At 38.2% G+C, this 18,280-nt stretch overlaps 1 protein-coding gene across 1 annotated transcript; it reads right to left on the bottom strand.

Annotated features, from left to right (window-relative positions):
* Positions 1–92: 92 nt before the first annotated feature.
* On the bottom strand, positions 93–18,167 carry LOC123654594 (DNA-binding protein P3A2). The gene is made up of 13 exons (XM_045590492.1): positions 18,084–18,167; positions 16,858–17,008; positions 14,134–14,258; positions 12,539–12,712; positions 10,291–10,429; positions 9,789–9,901; positions 8,540–8,656; positions 7,790–7,918; positions 7,122–7,244; positions 6,346–6,484; positions 5,198–5,313; positions 1,189–1,326; positions 93–134 (listed from the first exon to the last, which is right to left on the bottom strand). Exons 1-13 carry the CDS (start codon positions 18,165–18,167, stop codon positions 93–95), a joined length of 1,590 nt encoding a protein of 529 aa, XP_045446448.1.
* Positions 18,168–18,280: the final 113 nt, after the last annotated feature.

The raw sequence follows: 18,280 nt of genomic DNA, 5'->3' as shown, positions 1-18,280 counted from the left end.
AGACGGGCCAAATGGGCCAAGCGGCGCTAGGCGCGCTCCAGCAGGTCGGGGCAGTCGGGCGCGGGCGGCGAGCTCGCCACCAGCGTCAGCAGCTAGGAGTCGGCCACCACTGCGTCGCGCTCCGACTTCACTTGCTGGAATTCAATAATAATAATAATATGGTTATGGTTCTAGAAACTTTATTCTCATAAAGAATTACAACAAATTCAATTACATGAGAAATTCAACTATATAAACAATTTGTAGTTTATAACATAGTATTACTGCGAGTCCAACACAAAAGAAAAAATAAAACTAAAGTGGGTAGAAATTCAACAATCAGTTTACACAGCGATCGAATGCGTGGAATATACATAAATCAAACACAGACCAGAAGTGGCATGGCATTTCAGGGCACTTAAGTTATTTGTTATTTTATATTTATAACATTTTTATTTTATTCAGCAATTGTTTATTATATAATGTTTTAAACGTTTTTTATATGTTTGTAATGATTGTGAGTTCTTTACATCATTTGGAATTTTATTATATAATTTCACGCCTTGAAACAAGATATTTTTTGCACCGTAGTTCGTTCTTTGTGCTCGACATATAAGGTTATTCGCGCTCCTCAAGAGAATTTTTTAAATATGTTTTATGAATAATAATAATACGCTTTATTGTACACCAAAAACAGAAATGATACATAGCAAAGAAAGAAAAAATATTAACAATATATTTATTAGGTACAACGGGCGGCCTTATCGCTAAAAAGCGATCTCTTCTAGGCAACCTTATATACGTAACATTGGAATGAAAAAGGTTACCGATTATTATAGGTGCAAGATAAAGTAATAATTTAATAATGTCAATTAGAATATAAATCTGAAGAGTTTATTTACTTGTTTGACCGCACTAATCTCAGAGACTACTTGTTTTAATTGAAAAATACTTTTTGTGTTGGATTGAGGATTGGAGGAAGGCTACAGGAAGTATAACACCACGCTACGGTGGTGAGCACGGCGGTGTCCTTGAGACTGAGCACCTGCAGCACCTGCAGAATCTGCGCTTCGCCGTTCTGTTCTAGTGACAGGTAGAGGTCTCACCATGGCCTTGGTGAGCACGGTGGCGTCCTTGAGGCTGAGCACCTGCAGCACCTGCAGAAACTGCGCCTCGCCGTTCTGTTCTAGTGACAGGTAGAGGTCTCACCATGGCCTTGGTGAGCACGGTGGCGTCCTTGAGGCTGAGCACCTGCAACACCTGCGCCTCACCGCCGCCCTGCAGCATCACCTGCGCCACCCCGCCGCCCATCGAGATAGCCTCCAGCGCTTCCCCGTTCTGTTCCACCTGGGGGGGAGGTGGCACAGTTATATCATATGCAGAGGATAAAGAGTATTATTATCACTATATATGCGTGTATTCACATACGTAACAAACGTGTAAAATAATATTTTAATATGTGAATTTTAAGAAGGAAGATAATTCATGACTAAATAAAAATAGAAATTAAGAATAGAATATATTGTTATATTGCCGGTATAATGGAATAGCATTTTTAGCCTTGCTGAAAGTCCTTCGATCAAAATAGAAAATAAAAAAATATCAAAAAGGATTGCAACAACTTTAAAAATGTCTGTATATCTATTGATTGAATAAAAATAATTTTGAATTATGTAGTTATAATAAGTGATTCACATTTTCATTTCATTTAATGGGTCATTCATGAATACGTTACTTAAAATTTACCATTTGGATCCCTTTCTCACACTAAGTCATTTACCAACCCCTTAACACAATATGTTACAAAAGTCTTCCTCCTCATAAATGATTTTGTGATTAAGAATAAAATACAGATTGACAATTTTTTTCTTTATTTTGATTTTAAAGATATATAAGAAAACTTCCCCATTTTATATCACGTCACGCTAAGTAAAAACTTTATTTGCGAATTATTTTATGGACAACTCCTAAATACATTTATAAAATGTTATATAATAAAAAAAAAAACAACCGTGCTTTACACTACACGACTGAAGTAAAACTTCTTTAGAAAGAGAGAATGTGGGCTCGCGCCTCTTTTGCGGCGTTCGCCTCGCCTGATCACACTTTTCGTAACGCTCCTGTCCCGCTTCCACCAGTTTACTCCCCAAGTCAAGTGTGCGTAAAGAAGTTTTACTTCAATGAAACAGCAAATAATAAAGAGCATACACACCTCGTGCCGCAAGCCAACCAAGCAACTCTTAACAATAAATAAAACACATGCGCTACGTTCACTGTTTATTTCGCCTCAATAACAGAACATCACGTAAACTCTCATTCGAAATCGGACTTTATGTGAAACAAATACTAGTAAATAAAAAATATATATATATATATATATAGGCATTTCAAATTAGTCTAGACTGCATACAATATGAATTAGGCATATCTGCTTGCACAGTCAACTATCCAATATCGTAATATTTCAATCATAATCGTTTAATTTTATTCTTTCTCTCTTTGCCTCCATTTATTATTTAGTCGACAAAGTCCGAATTCGATAAAATAGAAAAACAACACAAAACAATTGCTCTACTTAAAATTAAATACAAATATACAAATAACGCTAAAATAAAAACTCAAGCGAGAGCTCAACAGCACACATCAATAATGAACAAAATAACATTTTTATTGTAAAAATAAATCATCAACAGAATGTTTCTAACAAAAATAAAATAAAATAATTAATCATGCATTAATACAGACATTAAAACGGTCTTTTTAATATATATTTAAGAATAAACATTATTGCAAGTAAATTATAGGTTTTATAAGTTTTTACACCTCTCTTGTAAGTGTATAAACAGCCATATTCAATAATCCATCAATCTGTGGTTTTCGCCTACTAGCAATAGGTTTTTGGTACAATTTGTAGCGAGCTCATTCTATCTCTAGTAAGAAAATCCAGAGAAAGATAGAATTGAAATAGGCCGTAAATGTTTAAATGTAAAATTTTCGACAGCGAGTTATTAAATTAGTAATAAATATGTTTGATAGTCACACATTTCATGATTGTATGACTTCTTACGAGATAAAATTCTTAAAATCATTTATGTAACAACAAAATTTACAACACATATAGAATTTTTTTTCTACTGGTAGTCAACGTAAAACAAAGTAATTTTTGTTAAATAAACTACATATAAATACAACAGACAGCGCAACATAACAACAAAAATCTTGTGTAGTTTAATGAAATTTGTACAACTTTGTAATCCAAATAAACCTGGCTTATATTAAAATCTACACAAATAATTGTTGTTTTCTGAGTTGCACTTCGTAAAAAAAAAATTAGACAATTATTTCAACACTGCAAGCACAATAACTAAATACAGGTGACACGAAAATATGTGCATAAAATAAATAATAATACTATGCTATGGCATCTGGCATTTCATGCATCATAGGAACAAGCTTTAAAAGAACTCTTTGGTAACACAAATTAAAATTTTAACATTAATCTTAGGATTAATAAAAATAAACTTTAAGTTTACTATAAATACAGCTTATGTTAAGTATTTGTATTATTTCTCTAATAGATAAAATTTCACTGATCATCTTTATTTATGTAGTTGATATAGCGTGTTTCGAAACCTGTCTCCTTCCGTTTAGCGTAAGTCCGTTATTCATATCCCCTTAACCTATGCCTTCACATTTTTTTTTTTTCAAATATGTAGATTTCAAAGTTGCGCTCTAATTTCAAAATTTTTCATTTTTTTTTAATTCTTATTAGGATATGAAAGGACACATTTCGTAACAGTCTATATAACACAATTATAATTATGTAAAACAAGTTGATACTTTTTAAAAATATCGCTCATCGCCTCAACTTTACATAATATGACCTATATGGCAAATGGCACTAACCTAAATTAAATCATATTAAATTATATGGGTTTTTTAAAAATAGGTAAACTTCATTGTTATATTAGAGAGTCCTTTGTAAATTATATGTCCATATTACAAAGTAACTTGAAAATAGTACTTAGAATGACAAAATGAGATCAGGACTCCGTATAATCCATTATCTTTAAAATAATAAAATAATTTATCTTGTATATTATATAATCTTTTTATATTATATTCCTAACAAAATGCAACTATCGAACCATTTAAAATAATAATAAATAAAAATAGCCTATTTCTTTTTGGTTTGTTTGCGTCTTTAGTACTTATTTATGACTATAATATGTTACAATAACAAGGTATATATGATAAACTAGGGCCTAATTCAGTAGCTCAGCTACCCCTGTTTTGTTCTGTGGGATTTTAAGAGGGAGGGGAAGGGCATTAGTTTAATTATGGTTCCACCCACTCTGCTTATCTTTTGGGTTTTTTTTTTGTAAATGTATTTTATACACAAACTTTGGTATCCCACTATTTTCTAAATATCATGGCGAAGGGCAAGGTAGAAAGAGTAGGTACTAACTGGACTAAATTTACAATTTCTATAATATAATTCATTCTGAGGGTTTTTTTGTTGCATTAATGATTAATTGGGAAAAATGTGAGATTTCCACTATTTTCCTATGAAGATAATCATTGTTACGAGGTCCACTTTTATTAATTTAGCTAAGTTATGCTAAAATTACTCAGAATTCAGTTCATTGGATTCTGTTCTTTCCAATCATTAATCAACCGCAAGCGATCAAGATAGAGGTATTAAAAATGGACCACTACGAACTTGATTGATCTCTCAAAGAAAAGTGATTGGGCGTCCATTTTTGTTTTTTATAAACCAATAGTAATTTTTGCATTGCTAGAAAGTAGAAAGTTTTGGACGTATCATTAAAATATATATATAAAGCTCTTAACCATTCATGTCCAGTCCTCCACAGTATTCACGTATGTTGTTTAACAAGATTATAACGTATCTTACTCAACTAAATGTGTTTTAGAATACAGAAAAAAGAGGAAAGGAGTTGTATAAGCTAACCAATTTAATTTACACCCCTTCCTACCCTGAACGCCCTCTCATGAAAAAGCGAGGGCGTTATATCTCCTCCTAAACCTAATGCTACAGGGGGAGAGGGTCCTCCCCTCGCCCCTATAAATGAACCTCCCCATGCCCCAAAAGGAACTTTCCCTCGTCCTTAAAGAGCCCCCCCACCCCACAAACCCCGAGGGCGCGCAAGGGTGGGTGAGCCAGCTAGTCGGGCTCGAGCTTGATGCGGCGCACCTGCACCAGCGGCGCCACGCAGACGCCGTCCTGCTGCTGCATGGACGCCACCATGGACTGGTACACCGACGCCGACACGGGCACCGTGATCACGCCCGACACCGACACCGGGTAGCCTGATACACACGTTACAAATATTAAGCAACCACTATTGTACTATAGTGCGTTCAACGAGCCGAGATACCAAATGTAAACTAACCAAATGCGAGGTCATTCAACTATGTAGAGCTTTGTAACCTTTTTTTTCTTACACAAATTTTTAAAATGTAAAATATGTTTATATTTTGATAATTAGTGAATTAAATATAATAATGTATATAAGATTTGATACTTCTTAAATAATAATTATCGAAATATAAAAGTCACCCCGAGCGCTTTAGGACACGGAATGAAATAAAAATAAATAATACAAAATCAAAGGGCCGTCCGCGGTCCGATTGTTTTCAAGGCCAGTTAAAATATCGTTCGACCTTGCAGAGAGACGTGCAGCAGATAGCAAACAAACAAGATAGAAAGAGATAGACTACATTTTGTTTGTTCCGTCGTCGCTACGAAAAAATGATGGGCTTTGTTTACATTTGGTATCTCTTCTCGTTGAACAGACTTTAACTGTTAATTTTGCAAATGTAACGTAAGATGATATCCGCCAACCCGCAGTGGAGCAGTGTGTTGGATTAAGCTCCAATCCTTCTCTTACTTCTCCTTCCTTCTATACATGGAGAAAGAGCCCTATGCCCGGCAATGGCATGTTACAGGTTGTATGCAATGTAAGATTGAGAAGGCACCGAGCAGATTGATTTAATGTGGATGAGATAACACTCTCGATTTAATATTTAGTCACACTTTAATTGTAACACTTTAAATTTTGTAAAGTGATATTGATAGTATGCGATGATTTGACCAAAGTTATAGAAATATCGATATGTAACAGAGGATATTATTTTTTTTTTTTTTGTTTTAATTTAATTAAGAACAGTTTAACTATAAGAACTATGAAGCTGAACATTCAAAGGTTTTTTTGGGTTTTTTTTTTGTACTTATTGCCTTGAATGTGAGGAGTTGTGATGAGATATGTAAATGTTAACACAAAAGGAAACAGGTTGGTTAGTTGTTTCATATTGCCAAAGAGTGCTAGGGCCGAGTCTCACCGTGGCCGTCCTCGCCGGTGAGTATGATCTGGCCGTCGTGGTTGAGCGTGGCCTCGGCCACTGCGTTGAGGTCCACGGCCACCGCGCCCTCCCCCTCCAGCGCCTGCACCACGCCCGCGCCCTCGCCGCCGCTGTGGATCTGCACACGAGCTCACGTCACGACACTGACGCAAGTGTGACGTCACACGCACTACACTGACACTAGTGTGATATCTCAACACTGACGTGTGTGTGACGTAACACAAGCGCGCGTACAAAGTCTCGTATCCAGAAACATTGGTGTTGACATAGCACAAGTGATAAATTGTGGCCTTTTTCATAATTCCAAGCCACTTAGAGCAAAATAAATAAAAATAATGTTTACGGCGCATAATCATTTCGTCCATTATATATACATTACAGTTGATTCACTGGAAATTCTACTAATATTGTAAATGCGAAAGTTTGTGAGGATGCATGTGTTTGTGTCTGACCGGTTTTAATGAAACTTCGTACATAGATAGTTAGAGATCTAGAAACATTGGCTACTTTTTATCCCGACATTCTCAAAGGTTCGGAAATTACGAGGTTGAAATCGCGTGGCGCAGCAAGTTTTACATAAATTCCTTTGCATGCATATATATATATACATACATGTATATATATATATATATATATACATACATGTATATGTAAGGTACTATATATAAGTTACATCAATTGTATACGACCTTAATTTTGTCTTCATGCATCTTCACAAGCCATCACTTTCTAAATACTATATTGTAAATACAAACCACTTGTGCAGTGGTCCCATCTGGCAGCGTTATGATGTGGTTGCTGGGGTCCACCTGGATCAACGACACCGAGCCATCCGGGTTGGTGATTGTTTGAAGGACGGCCGGCGCGTACTGCGACATCTGCGGACACACACATACATACATGTTATATATACGATATTGAACACTAATGAACAACAGACCGCTGATGATATGGATCTAAAGATATTATTATTATTAATCTTAATAAAAAATTGTCTCGGTATTTGTCTGTCATATAAAGATCAGTCAGTATTTGAACAAAATGTCACCACGAGCAAGTCAAAATTAGGTCACAACACATCATAAATACGTAAGCTTCATGTCAATTTACAGCGTCATTAGCACTTAAACTTTATGTGAAGTGCCGAAAGTATAACAACATTCAGTAATGTTACAGCTGTTGCTCGTTTAATCATGATACTGCACCATGAGCTTCTTAAAGTCAAAAGCACGTCAGTCAGGTAACGACACGTGTCCGGCGACAGGAGGGCGGAGACGGGGGAGTAGGGGCAGTAAGGGCAGTACGGGCAATAAGTGGAGTATGGGTAAAAGGGGGTAGTGGAGGCAGAAGAATAAGTAGGCACAGTAGAATGAGTATGGGTAGTGGTATAAGTGGGGAGTAGAGCGAGTAGACGTCGACGTACATCGACGTCGGCGAGTGTCATCTGGTCGATGCAGACTTGCGACGACGAGAGCACGGCCGAGCCCACGTTGGAGCGGCTCGGGGCGCCCGAGGAGCCGGGCGAGCCCGAGCTGCCCGCGCACGAGGCCTGCTGTGCGGCAGCGACACACCGGGCGACAGGGAGAGCGGCGTCCGGGGAGAACGGTTATTATATTAAAAATATATGCATACATCTTCCTTGTATATTTTTTCGGTCACTTCCGATGTACCTATCTGAATATTAGACTAGCAATGGCATTTTAACAACATTTGTATGATAATGAAATGCTTTGTATGTATGTAGATATTTTATGTATATATGTGTATGTATGAAGTATGTTTTTTTTTCTTCTATATTTTTTGAGTAGGGAACGAAAATGCATCATGTTTGCATGCATAATATTGAATTTACAAATTATACAGATAATTGCGTTGCTACCTTTTCAATGCATATTATCCTATATCTAAAGGTTGTCTGGAAGAGATCGCTACTAAGCGATAAGACCGCCTTTGTACATTACTATCTCTATGTGTAAATAACTGTTTTATGTAATTTTTTTTTCCGAGTGGTGTGCAATAAAGTATATTCTATTCTATTCTATAATTTTATTTCTAGTAGACCGAGTTACGGATGATATTAACGAAAACGACTGGTGAAACTTTAAGTTCATTATTAGTTAATCATAATTATTAGTTCTAGATTTTAAGAGTTTTAGTTTAAGTTCTTATATACCTGTTGCGCATTAGCCTTCTCGTCATCCTCCTCCGTGAAGGCAGGTAGTAGGTCTTCCCGCCCGTGGTACTTATAGCAGTTGATAACGATCTGTCGCAGCGCGTGCGTCCAAGACATCTAAACACACATTCAGTTATTATTAATAATAATTCAATAGCCAAACTGAGGTAGGGCACAGCAGAACTGAGGTAGGGCACAGCAGGAATTTTCTGCTCAAAATATGGAGCAGCCCGACTGGGGTAGTACCTCGACCTTACAGAAGATCACAGCTAAATAATATTGTTTTCAAGCAGTATTGTGTTCCTGTTGGTGAGTAAAGTGACCAGAGCTCCTGGGGGGATTGGGGATTGGGTCGGCAACGCGCTTGCGATGCTTCTGGTGTTGCAGGTGTCTATAAGCTACGGTAATCGCTTACCATCAGGTGAGCCGTACGCTTGTTTGCCGACCTAGTGACATAAAAAAAAATGGCGCCAATGTAATAATTGCTGAATTTATACATTTGTCAAATTACGTGTCTTTTGAGTGACTCAATCTTTGTAAAAATTTAAATTTTTACAGAATCTGTATAATTTTGCTATTTTTGCTATAATGACACATAAATTCTGTTATAATATTTTAAACACTTTCTAATTAAATGTCAGTGACATATTTCCACTTTATCAATTCTATTTATGCACCTCAGTCCGACTTTATAGTATATATATATATTTGTTAAGAATATTTTCTGACTCATCGTTGTCACTCAACTTAGGCGTGCTGTTTAACCAATTACATACAAGTAAATTAGAATAATATGTTCATCTATACATCTATATATATAATTGTTGTTCGTTTGTATCGCTAGTCGAGAATAGCTGGACTGATTTGGCTAATTTTGACCTTGAAATATTTGTAGAAGTTCAGGGAAGGTTTTAACGGTGAGAAAAATAAATAATTAATAACATTGAATAATGTTCCTAGTTTGATCATTTGTCAAAAAAAAAAAAATTGTCACTTGGTATTGTCAAATATTTATAGATGCGTTCAATAAGTGTTTTGTCCATATTTTTAAAATTAACAAATACATGTAGTTGATAGGAAGTTCATGGGGTCATTTAGGATTGAATAAATGAAAGAAATCGAATTGGTCAAGTGACGTGGCTGGATGATAGCGGTCAATTACGATTTGTTACTGCGAATAGCCCTATGTTGATGAGTTCCAAGATAGTGAGAAAGGCAAGGTATAAATGGCACAATAGATGGTTCGCACCTTCTGCTTCTCGTCCTCGGAGCGCGCGTCCATGCGCACGTTGGCCCACGGCAGGTCCTTGGGCCACCACGGCGGCCGCGTGGACTCGCGGCCCCAGCCCGGCTTGCCGCGCACTGCCACAACACCGGCACTCACATGACACTTCATACAAACACTCTACTACTATTCGATATTTGTTCATAAAAAAATACAAGTATTGATAATGTACAAACTTTTAATGGCTAATTGCCAGTTTCAGCTACATTTTTGTAAAATTGTCTGACTTTAAATTACTTTACGTATACAATTTTATAAGTAACTTTGAACCGTCTACGGTTTCTCTTACTCTAATCGTGGACGTCGATGACGTATACAAGAAAAATGGAAATATCAATAAAAATCTTGAATGAAAATGAAAAAATTTAAGTAAAACATGGCAAGAAAATAATTCAAGAGAATTTTTAGCGGATAGCTATGGTGGGTCCACGGCCACTGTGAGCCCAATCCAACTCAGCGCACTCACCCATGGAGTACTTGAGCATGAGCGGGATGAAGGCGCGCAGCTGCGCCTGCGTCATCTTCTCCACGGGCGTGGGGATGCCGTCGATGATGAGCGGCGGCAGCTCGAACAGCGACGGGTCGTCCAGCGGCGGCGGCGGCGCCTGCGGGCAGCCGCCCAGCCCGAACTGACGCTCGTTATTAATGTCCCGTCACGTCGCGCCGGGCCCAGCGTCACGCGCGTCACGTGCGTCACGTGCGTCACGCGCGTCACGAGCGTCACGCGTCACGCGCTGCGACTGTCGTGACGGTACGCGAATATGCGGCACCACTTGTGCTTGTTACCGTCACGACACTCGAAACGACCCCGGCGCTGCTCTTTCATATATTTTTTTTTGCAAATTTAGGTGAGAACACATTTCAAGTTATTATGAGTGAGTGATGAACGAGAGGCACAGGAGTGATTTTGCTTAACGAAGCAATTTTTGGATTTTTTATTTTATATCAGTTTGCATTTACATTACAATATATGTAATAAAAATCTAAAAAAAAAATGATTTATTCAATATAACACTGGCGCAACGGTCACAGCACTGGTTTGTGGCTGTTGCGCTGGCGGTTGCGGGTTCGATCCCCGCACATCACAAACATTTTTATTGACCATACAGATGTTTGCCGTGGTCTGGGTGTTTGTGTAGTCCTTGTGGGTCTTTCCACCTTACCTCAGAGAGCACGTTGAGCCGTCGGTCTCGGTTGTTATCATGTACACTTGATAGTGATTGTAACTAACAGTAGGGAATATAGCCGCCAATCCACAATGGACCGCGTGATGGAATAAGCTCTGATCTTTTTCCTACGTGCGGAAAGAAGCCTAAGCCCAGCAGTGGGATATTACAGGCTAAACGAATATAACACTACGTACATACTAGTGTTCGACTGTTAACTGCGTTCCCTTTAATGGGGGCTCTATACAACATCACTGTGTGGTGTACTTGTCTACTTAAACAAAGTTGAAATTAAAAATGGGCTAGGTTTTTTTTCACGCGAATGTGATTTAATTCACCTACAGAGTGCCTAGTACGAGTTTTATTCACAAAAACATAAGAGAAACGCGTTTATACGTGAAGATTATTTTGCATGGGAATTTAAACAGTGATAGACGATAAAGAATAGTATACGATACACAATCGATACAGAGTCATCTAGCGGCAAACGCGAGAACTAGGTTGAAATACCAAATTTCCCATACAAAATGAAGTTAAAATTTACGTCCGTTTTTGCGAGACGGATTAAACAAAACTCGCACTAGGCACTCAGAACCCCTCATTTGAAGGAACGCAGTTAGGAGTCGAGCACCTTATATATTGCTAGTTAAATAAAGTTACTAATAATCGGAGCGAAATTTGAAAAGCGTAAGAGCTGTGGAATCAATGTTGCACGTGTGAAAAAGTTGTAACAAAACTGGATGAACACGTATTCAAAGTGAATGTGTAGTCTGGGTGAAGCTGAACGTCGGGTAAAAATCCCGAGTGAACATGTTGTCAGGGTGGACAGGTGGACGTATAGTCCAAGTGAACACGTAAAGTACGGACGCGGAGCACAAAGAATTTCGTACATTGACCCCTCATCTTTTGTCTTTGTCGCTTGCTTATAATATATATTGCCGTTGCGCTCACACAGGTGTAGTGACAGCCGTATTCACAGATTGTCAACCTTTTTACTTTTATTTTTTTTTTACCAAATTTAAGTCACAAGATTCATCGTTTTTCATTTTTAATTTAACTCAAAAGTTAAAATTACTTATATTAAATGCGAATGTGTGTTTATTGGTGTCATTTTTCACACAGCAACAGATCTAATTTTTTTTGCATATACAAAGTATAGCCACCAAAGTGTGTGTGTGTGTGTGTGTGTGTGTGTGTGTATATATATATATAAGTTCTTTTCTATGATTAAACAAAAAAATATTTTATTCTGTGACTAGACCGATCCACGGACAGACAGCATAGATTTAGTGTAATGTGCAAAAAAACGAGTTCTATAACATCCCAAATTCTAAACTCTACCGATTTTTTAAAGCTTCGTTACTTTGTATAAAAATTTTGAGAACCACAACCACTAGGCAGTAGGCAAAAAGGTCATTGTACGAAATTCTTCGTGCTCCGCGTCCGTACTATAGTCCGGGTGAACTTGAGCCTGGGTGAATGTGTAGGTCAGATGAACACTCGGTCCGTGTGAACTTATAGTGTGAATGAACGAGTAGTCTGGGCTACCTGCTGCGCCAGCGCGTTCTCCAGCTCCTCCATGATCATGCAGCGCAGGTTGCGCACCACGTCCTCCAGCGGCTTGGCGCCGAACACGCGGTACGACGTGTTGGGCTTGCCCGGCGTCGCCACCAGCACCACGGCCTGCTGCCCCACGCGCGTCGCGAACTCCTCGATCGTTTGCTGCAACCACGCCTCACTGTACTCGACCGCTACTCACCCGTTGGTGGACGTTCACCTTTAACGTGATTCTATTTGGCTTATGCCCAGTTAATATATTCAGACTAGCCTTGCGAAGTTTATATCACTGAAAAGAAAAGAGAGATATATATCATTTTGATCTTAGGATATATATCACTCATTTAGCTCAGTGAAATAATTTTATAATGCAACCAAAATGCAACCTTATGTTGTCGTAAAAAAATACTTTTTCGCTTGTTCAAAATAAGACGATTGAGTCTATGACCTTGTCAAATATGAATCGAAAAGATACAGAGCCATAGCTAACTATCTCTCTCTTTCGCATGATAAACGCCATCGTCCGATCGAGTGGCTCACTAGCTCCGTCTCGTTTACTCCCGCTCAGTACGTCAGTCTCTCAAAAATGAATCATAAGCCTAGTGAACTGGAGATATATTTGAAACGCAAGTGAGCTGGTGAGAGACTAGCTCACTTGAAAAGATATGTTTCATTTGTATCACTCACTCATGAGTTACTCAAGTCTAATTCAGACAAAGATTCGTTTTGTTTCGAGACAACCAAATGGTCTTCTGCATATACCGTCCATAATTTAAAGAGAACAGCAAATCAATTAATTGGGGAATTTATCCAGCTGCGAATTAGAATGTTTACGGCGATATTTTGCAACGATTTACACTACTAAAAAAATCACTAATAGCGCTCCTCCTTTGTCATCCTAGTGTTATGTTTCGTAAACACGTTACTATCGATAGTCATAACGTCCTCATAGACGACACTCCCATAACGATTTTATTTATTGAACTATTTATGAATAATGGTGACACGGGCATTACAGAGAGCGTTTAATTTGTAACAAATACTAAACTGATAAGAATAAGCGACTGCTACTCAATTAGGCCAGAACAAAGTACTGTTACTCGCTCATAATATCAAGATCATCTTTTTGCCAATTATTACTTGACTATAGTAACAAAAAATGGGCTTTACTTTAAAAATCATATGAGTTTTATCCATAAACCAACACCTTGTGAGTGGAAGTTAGTAGATGTACTTCTATTCTATGTAAAGTATGATATTTACTGTTTCTTATTAACTAGTTTGAGTTTTAGACATTTCAGTACTGTAACAATTTAGTACAAATTGTACACACACAAGAAACACACTGGTAAAAATTCCATTTTATTTAATTGTCGTTGTGTTGGCAGTTGTGTCTGGCGTTTGTGCTTGTGTATTGTGTTTCCGGATCCCCGACATACGAATAAATCCTAGTGGGGGGCGGGGCGTACTCTGAGGTGTTATATTTATTAACAATGCTAGTGATAACATAAGTTCAAGATAACCAACATTTATTTTAATTAATTTTAATAAACTTTATGTCTAAGTAATAATAAATATGAACTCACTCTAAGTTTCCTGAGCAGTCTGTTCTGGTGTCTCTTTCTGACGGATGGATTTGTTTCAAAGGAATGGGGTCGCTTACGTTTCTTCGACGACGCTATAGCGGCAGCGGCGGCCATGCCGACTGGCCCTGTTTACGATATTTAGGGTATAAAATAATGGTTTTTAATAAATCTTAAGATTTTCACTAATTGGTTTTTTCATGGCCTTGCGTGATTTTGAACTCTCGTCACAAGATATATACTATATCTTACTTGGTATCGTTGATAATGACCGCGTGCAATTTAATTTCTTTTTTACATACATTTTGTTTAAGGATTCCTAAACTCATTCCTCTGTACCATTCTTTTTCATTAACTTTAAGGTCCCAATTACATCCGAAATTTATCAGATCGGATTATTCGTGTTGCGTTGTCAAAATGAATGATTCGTGAGTAAAACGAATATTCTATTTTTTTTTTTTTTTTTTTTAATAGGAATCTCGAAGTAATTTATCAATTCAGAGTTAGTATAACAACCTTCCCGTATTCGTAACGCCGTAGTACGTGTTCTATCACGAAGTCATCTCACTGGCCGAATTATTTTTTTTTTTACTATTTATTCCTTTAATAGCAATGTTGCTGATTATGATATTTTTTATTAACATTTTATTTCCAATATTTTTATTTTTATATTTAACGAAATGTAGTTAATCGACTGAAGACTTTAAAAAAAAAATAATAATAAAAACGAAATTGTTAAAAGAGAAAACAATAATAATTAAATTTTTAATTTATTTGGTTTTGTTACTCTGGAAATCATTTTGTAATTAATTATTCCAACCTAAAAAGAAAAAAAACAGTCGACTTGAGAACCTCCTCCATTTTTGATGTCGGTTAATAATTGAAGAAAAACACGTTTAGAAAAACAAGTTTTAAAAAACTCTTTTTAATTAAGTATTAATTTTTATAAATAGATCAAAAAATTCTTTCAATTTAATTGTAAAAAACGTACATTTGGTAGTGTTACTAATTATACCAAAAGTAATTTACTTTTCCCATAAACACTGTAAATTAAATACACTATATTTAAAAACTTTATTTAGCATTCAGCACACAGCGTGTAATGTGTTCTCCACGTAGAAGAAAGATCGGAGCTTAATGCACCACGCTGCTCCACTGTAGGTTGGGGGTTATGTTCCCTACTACAAGGGGAGGTCCAAAAGTTCTTGGAATGGAGGAGATGGAGTGAGGATATGGTAGCTCGCTTAGTATCATACTAATTGGGGACTCATCATTAGATAAACTGAGTTTCAGCCCTGTTGCGTTCGCTTACGAACACTCGCCTGCTAAACAAGTAAATCCGGAAGAAAACTGAAACTATGGAGAAAATTGAACACCGTGCTGTGATAAAATTCCTTACCAAGCAAGGAAAGAGCGCTCAGACCATTTTGAATGAAACGGAAACCGTTTATGGGGAACAGTGCCCTAGTAAATCAATAATTTAAAAGTGGTATGGTCTTTTTTAAAATGGTCGGGAGTCGATTGAAGACGACCCTCGCTCGGGAAGGCCAGTTGAGGCCACCACATCAGACATCATCGAAAAAGTGGAAAAAATTGTACTTGACGACACCCGTTTGAAGAAAAAACTTGGTCTTGTGTTTTGGGATTGTGAGGGGATATTACTGATTGATTACAAAGAAAAGGGAGGGACCATAACCGGAGAATACTACGCAACGATATTAGAAAAATTGAAGGAGGCCATCGAGGAAAAACGTCGAGGAAAATTGACTAAGGGACAACGCGCCGGTTCACAAGAGCAGAGTTGCAATGGCTGCTCTGCTCATGCGTGTGCATGACTTCGAATCACTAGTCCACCCACCCTACAGTCCAGATGTGGCCCCAAGTGATTTTTATTTGTTTCCTAATTTAAGAAAAAGACAAGGGGAAGGAAATTTTCCGACGACAATGGGGCAAAGGAGGCAATTTTGGCTCATTTTGATGCAAAAGATAAAAAATATTTTTACGATGGCTTAGAAAGATTAATTCATAGATCTAATAAATGTATTCAGCTTAAGGGTGACTATATTGAAAAGGAAAAATAGATTTATTGGTTAATTTTATTTCAAACCCTTCCATTCCACGAACTTTTGGACCTCCCCTCGTATGAGTAACGATCGCTAACAGGTGTTTATGATAACAACCGGGACCGACGTCTGAGCGTGTTTTCCTAGGCACGGTGGAGATATACAAAGACACATCCAAACCGGAAAGAAATATTTGTGAAAGTATAAATACCCATCCCGAGCGGGAATCGAACCCGCGAATCGACGGTGTTTTAGGCGCCTACACTTACCACTACAACAGAGCGGTTATTAAAGTTTGACGACGCGTTAGCGCAGCGCTCACAGCACTAGCTATTGCGCTGGCGGTAACGGGTTCGATCCCCGGTCACGACAGATATTTTTATAGGCCATATAGACGTTTGTCGTGGTCCACTATAATTTAAATACACTATATTTCAAAACTTTATTTAGGAAAAAGAAAACGAGTGTGTTTTAGAACACATGACTGAAGTAAAACCTATCTTCACAAACTTACATCTCCCTCTCAACTTCCGTTCGCCTCGCCCGATCACACTTTTCGTAACGCTCTCGTCGCGCATACACCAGCTTACTCCCCGAGTAAATATGCGAGCGTAATGAAGTTTAACTTCAAGCCCGCTACATACAAGCCGCTACAAGCACTCACCGGCGGCCGCCAGCTGCTTGGTGACCTCGTCGCTCATGGCGCTCTTGGCGACGTCCGCGTCCTCGTAGGCCGAGCCGGCCGGCGACGACGCGCACTCGTCCTCGTCCTCCGAGCCGCCGCTCAGCCCGCACCCGTCCACTTGCGACATGTCCTGCACACCATCGATACGTACCGACTACTGACTACTACAGCCTATACAGTCCACTGCTGGACATAGGCCTCCACAAGTTTACGCCAAATATAACGTGAACTCATGTTGCTTTGCCCATAGTCACCACGCTGGGCAGGCGGGTTGGTGACCGCAGTATTAGCTTTGTCGCACCGAAGACGCTGCTGCCCGTCTTCGGCCTGTGTATTTCAAAGCCAGCAGTTGGATGGTTATCCTGCCATCGGTCGGCTTCTTAAGTTCCAAGATGGTGGTGGAACCTTGTTATCCCTTAGTCGCCTCTTACGACACCCACGGGAAGAGAGGGGGTGGCTAAATTCTTTAGTGCCGTAGCCACACACACTGACTACTACATTACTCGCTAAAATAACGACTTCATCTCTTCAATCCGCTACTAAAAAACGGCTAAGACTTATGAACATATCAAATATGTTCATGATTATACTGTTTTCAAGCAGTATTGTGTTCCTGTTGGTGAGTAAGGTGACCAGAGCTCCTGGGGGGGTTTGGGGATTGGGTCGGCAACGCGCTTGCGATGCTTCTGGTGTTGCAGGCATCTATAAGCTACGGTAATCGCTTACCATCAGGTGAGCCGTACGCTTGTTTGCCGACCTAGTGACATTAAAATATATATATATATATATATATATATAGTAGGATATTTTAGGAGTAAAGTAATACTTTTACTACACTTCAGGCTATCGCAGTCCACTGCTGGACTTAGGCCTCCCAAGTTTGCGCCAGACATCCCGGTTTTCCGCAATCGTCATCCAGCCTGCACCGGCAATCTTATATCTATATCAATTTTTACTGATTCTTACAAATAAAAAAGTGAGAAATGTAGTGTTTGCTATTGTTTGTGTTTTATGACCTGTGTAACTTTTATCACAATGAAAATAATTTTATTTTCATCAAATTCACTAATACATACAAAATACTAAATCTTTATAAGTTCTAATTATATTATTAAATTTTACTATAAATAATAGCAACAACATGAGAATTATAAAAATATTGCTATTCCAACTCCTAATACATCACAACATGAACTTGGACAAACCTCCTCAGCCAAATCCATAGACTCCGAGCTGACGGCTGAGTTCATGTTGCTGTAGTCCGAATCCCCCTGACTCTCCCGGACCATGGGTTCCTACCTGCCGCTCTATTTTACTTCACGTGTTTTAACTTTGAAACTTGCCTCTTTACCACCTGTAAACAAATTTACTGCTTAAATAATCACTTATTACTTAATTTGTT

The sequence above is a fragment of the Melitaea cinxia genome, chromosome 1, assembly GCF_905220565.1.
Source record: "Melitaea cinxia chromosome 1, ilMelCinx1.1, whole genome shotgun sequence".
Lineage (NCBI taxonomy): Eukaryota > Metazoa > Arthropoda > Insecta > Lepidoptera > Nymphalidae > Melitaea > Melitaea cinxia.
The sequence above is the reverse complement of the archived record's forward strand: the minus strand, read 5'-3'. Positions and strand labels throughout refer to the sequence as shown.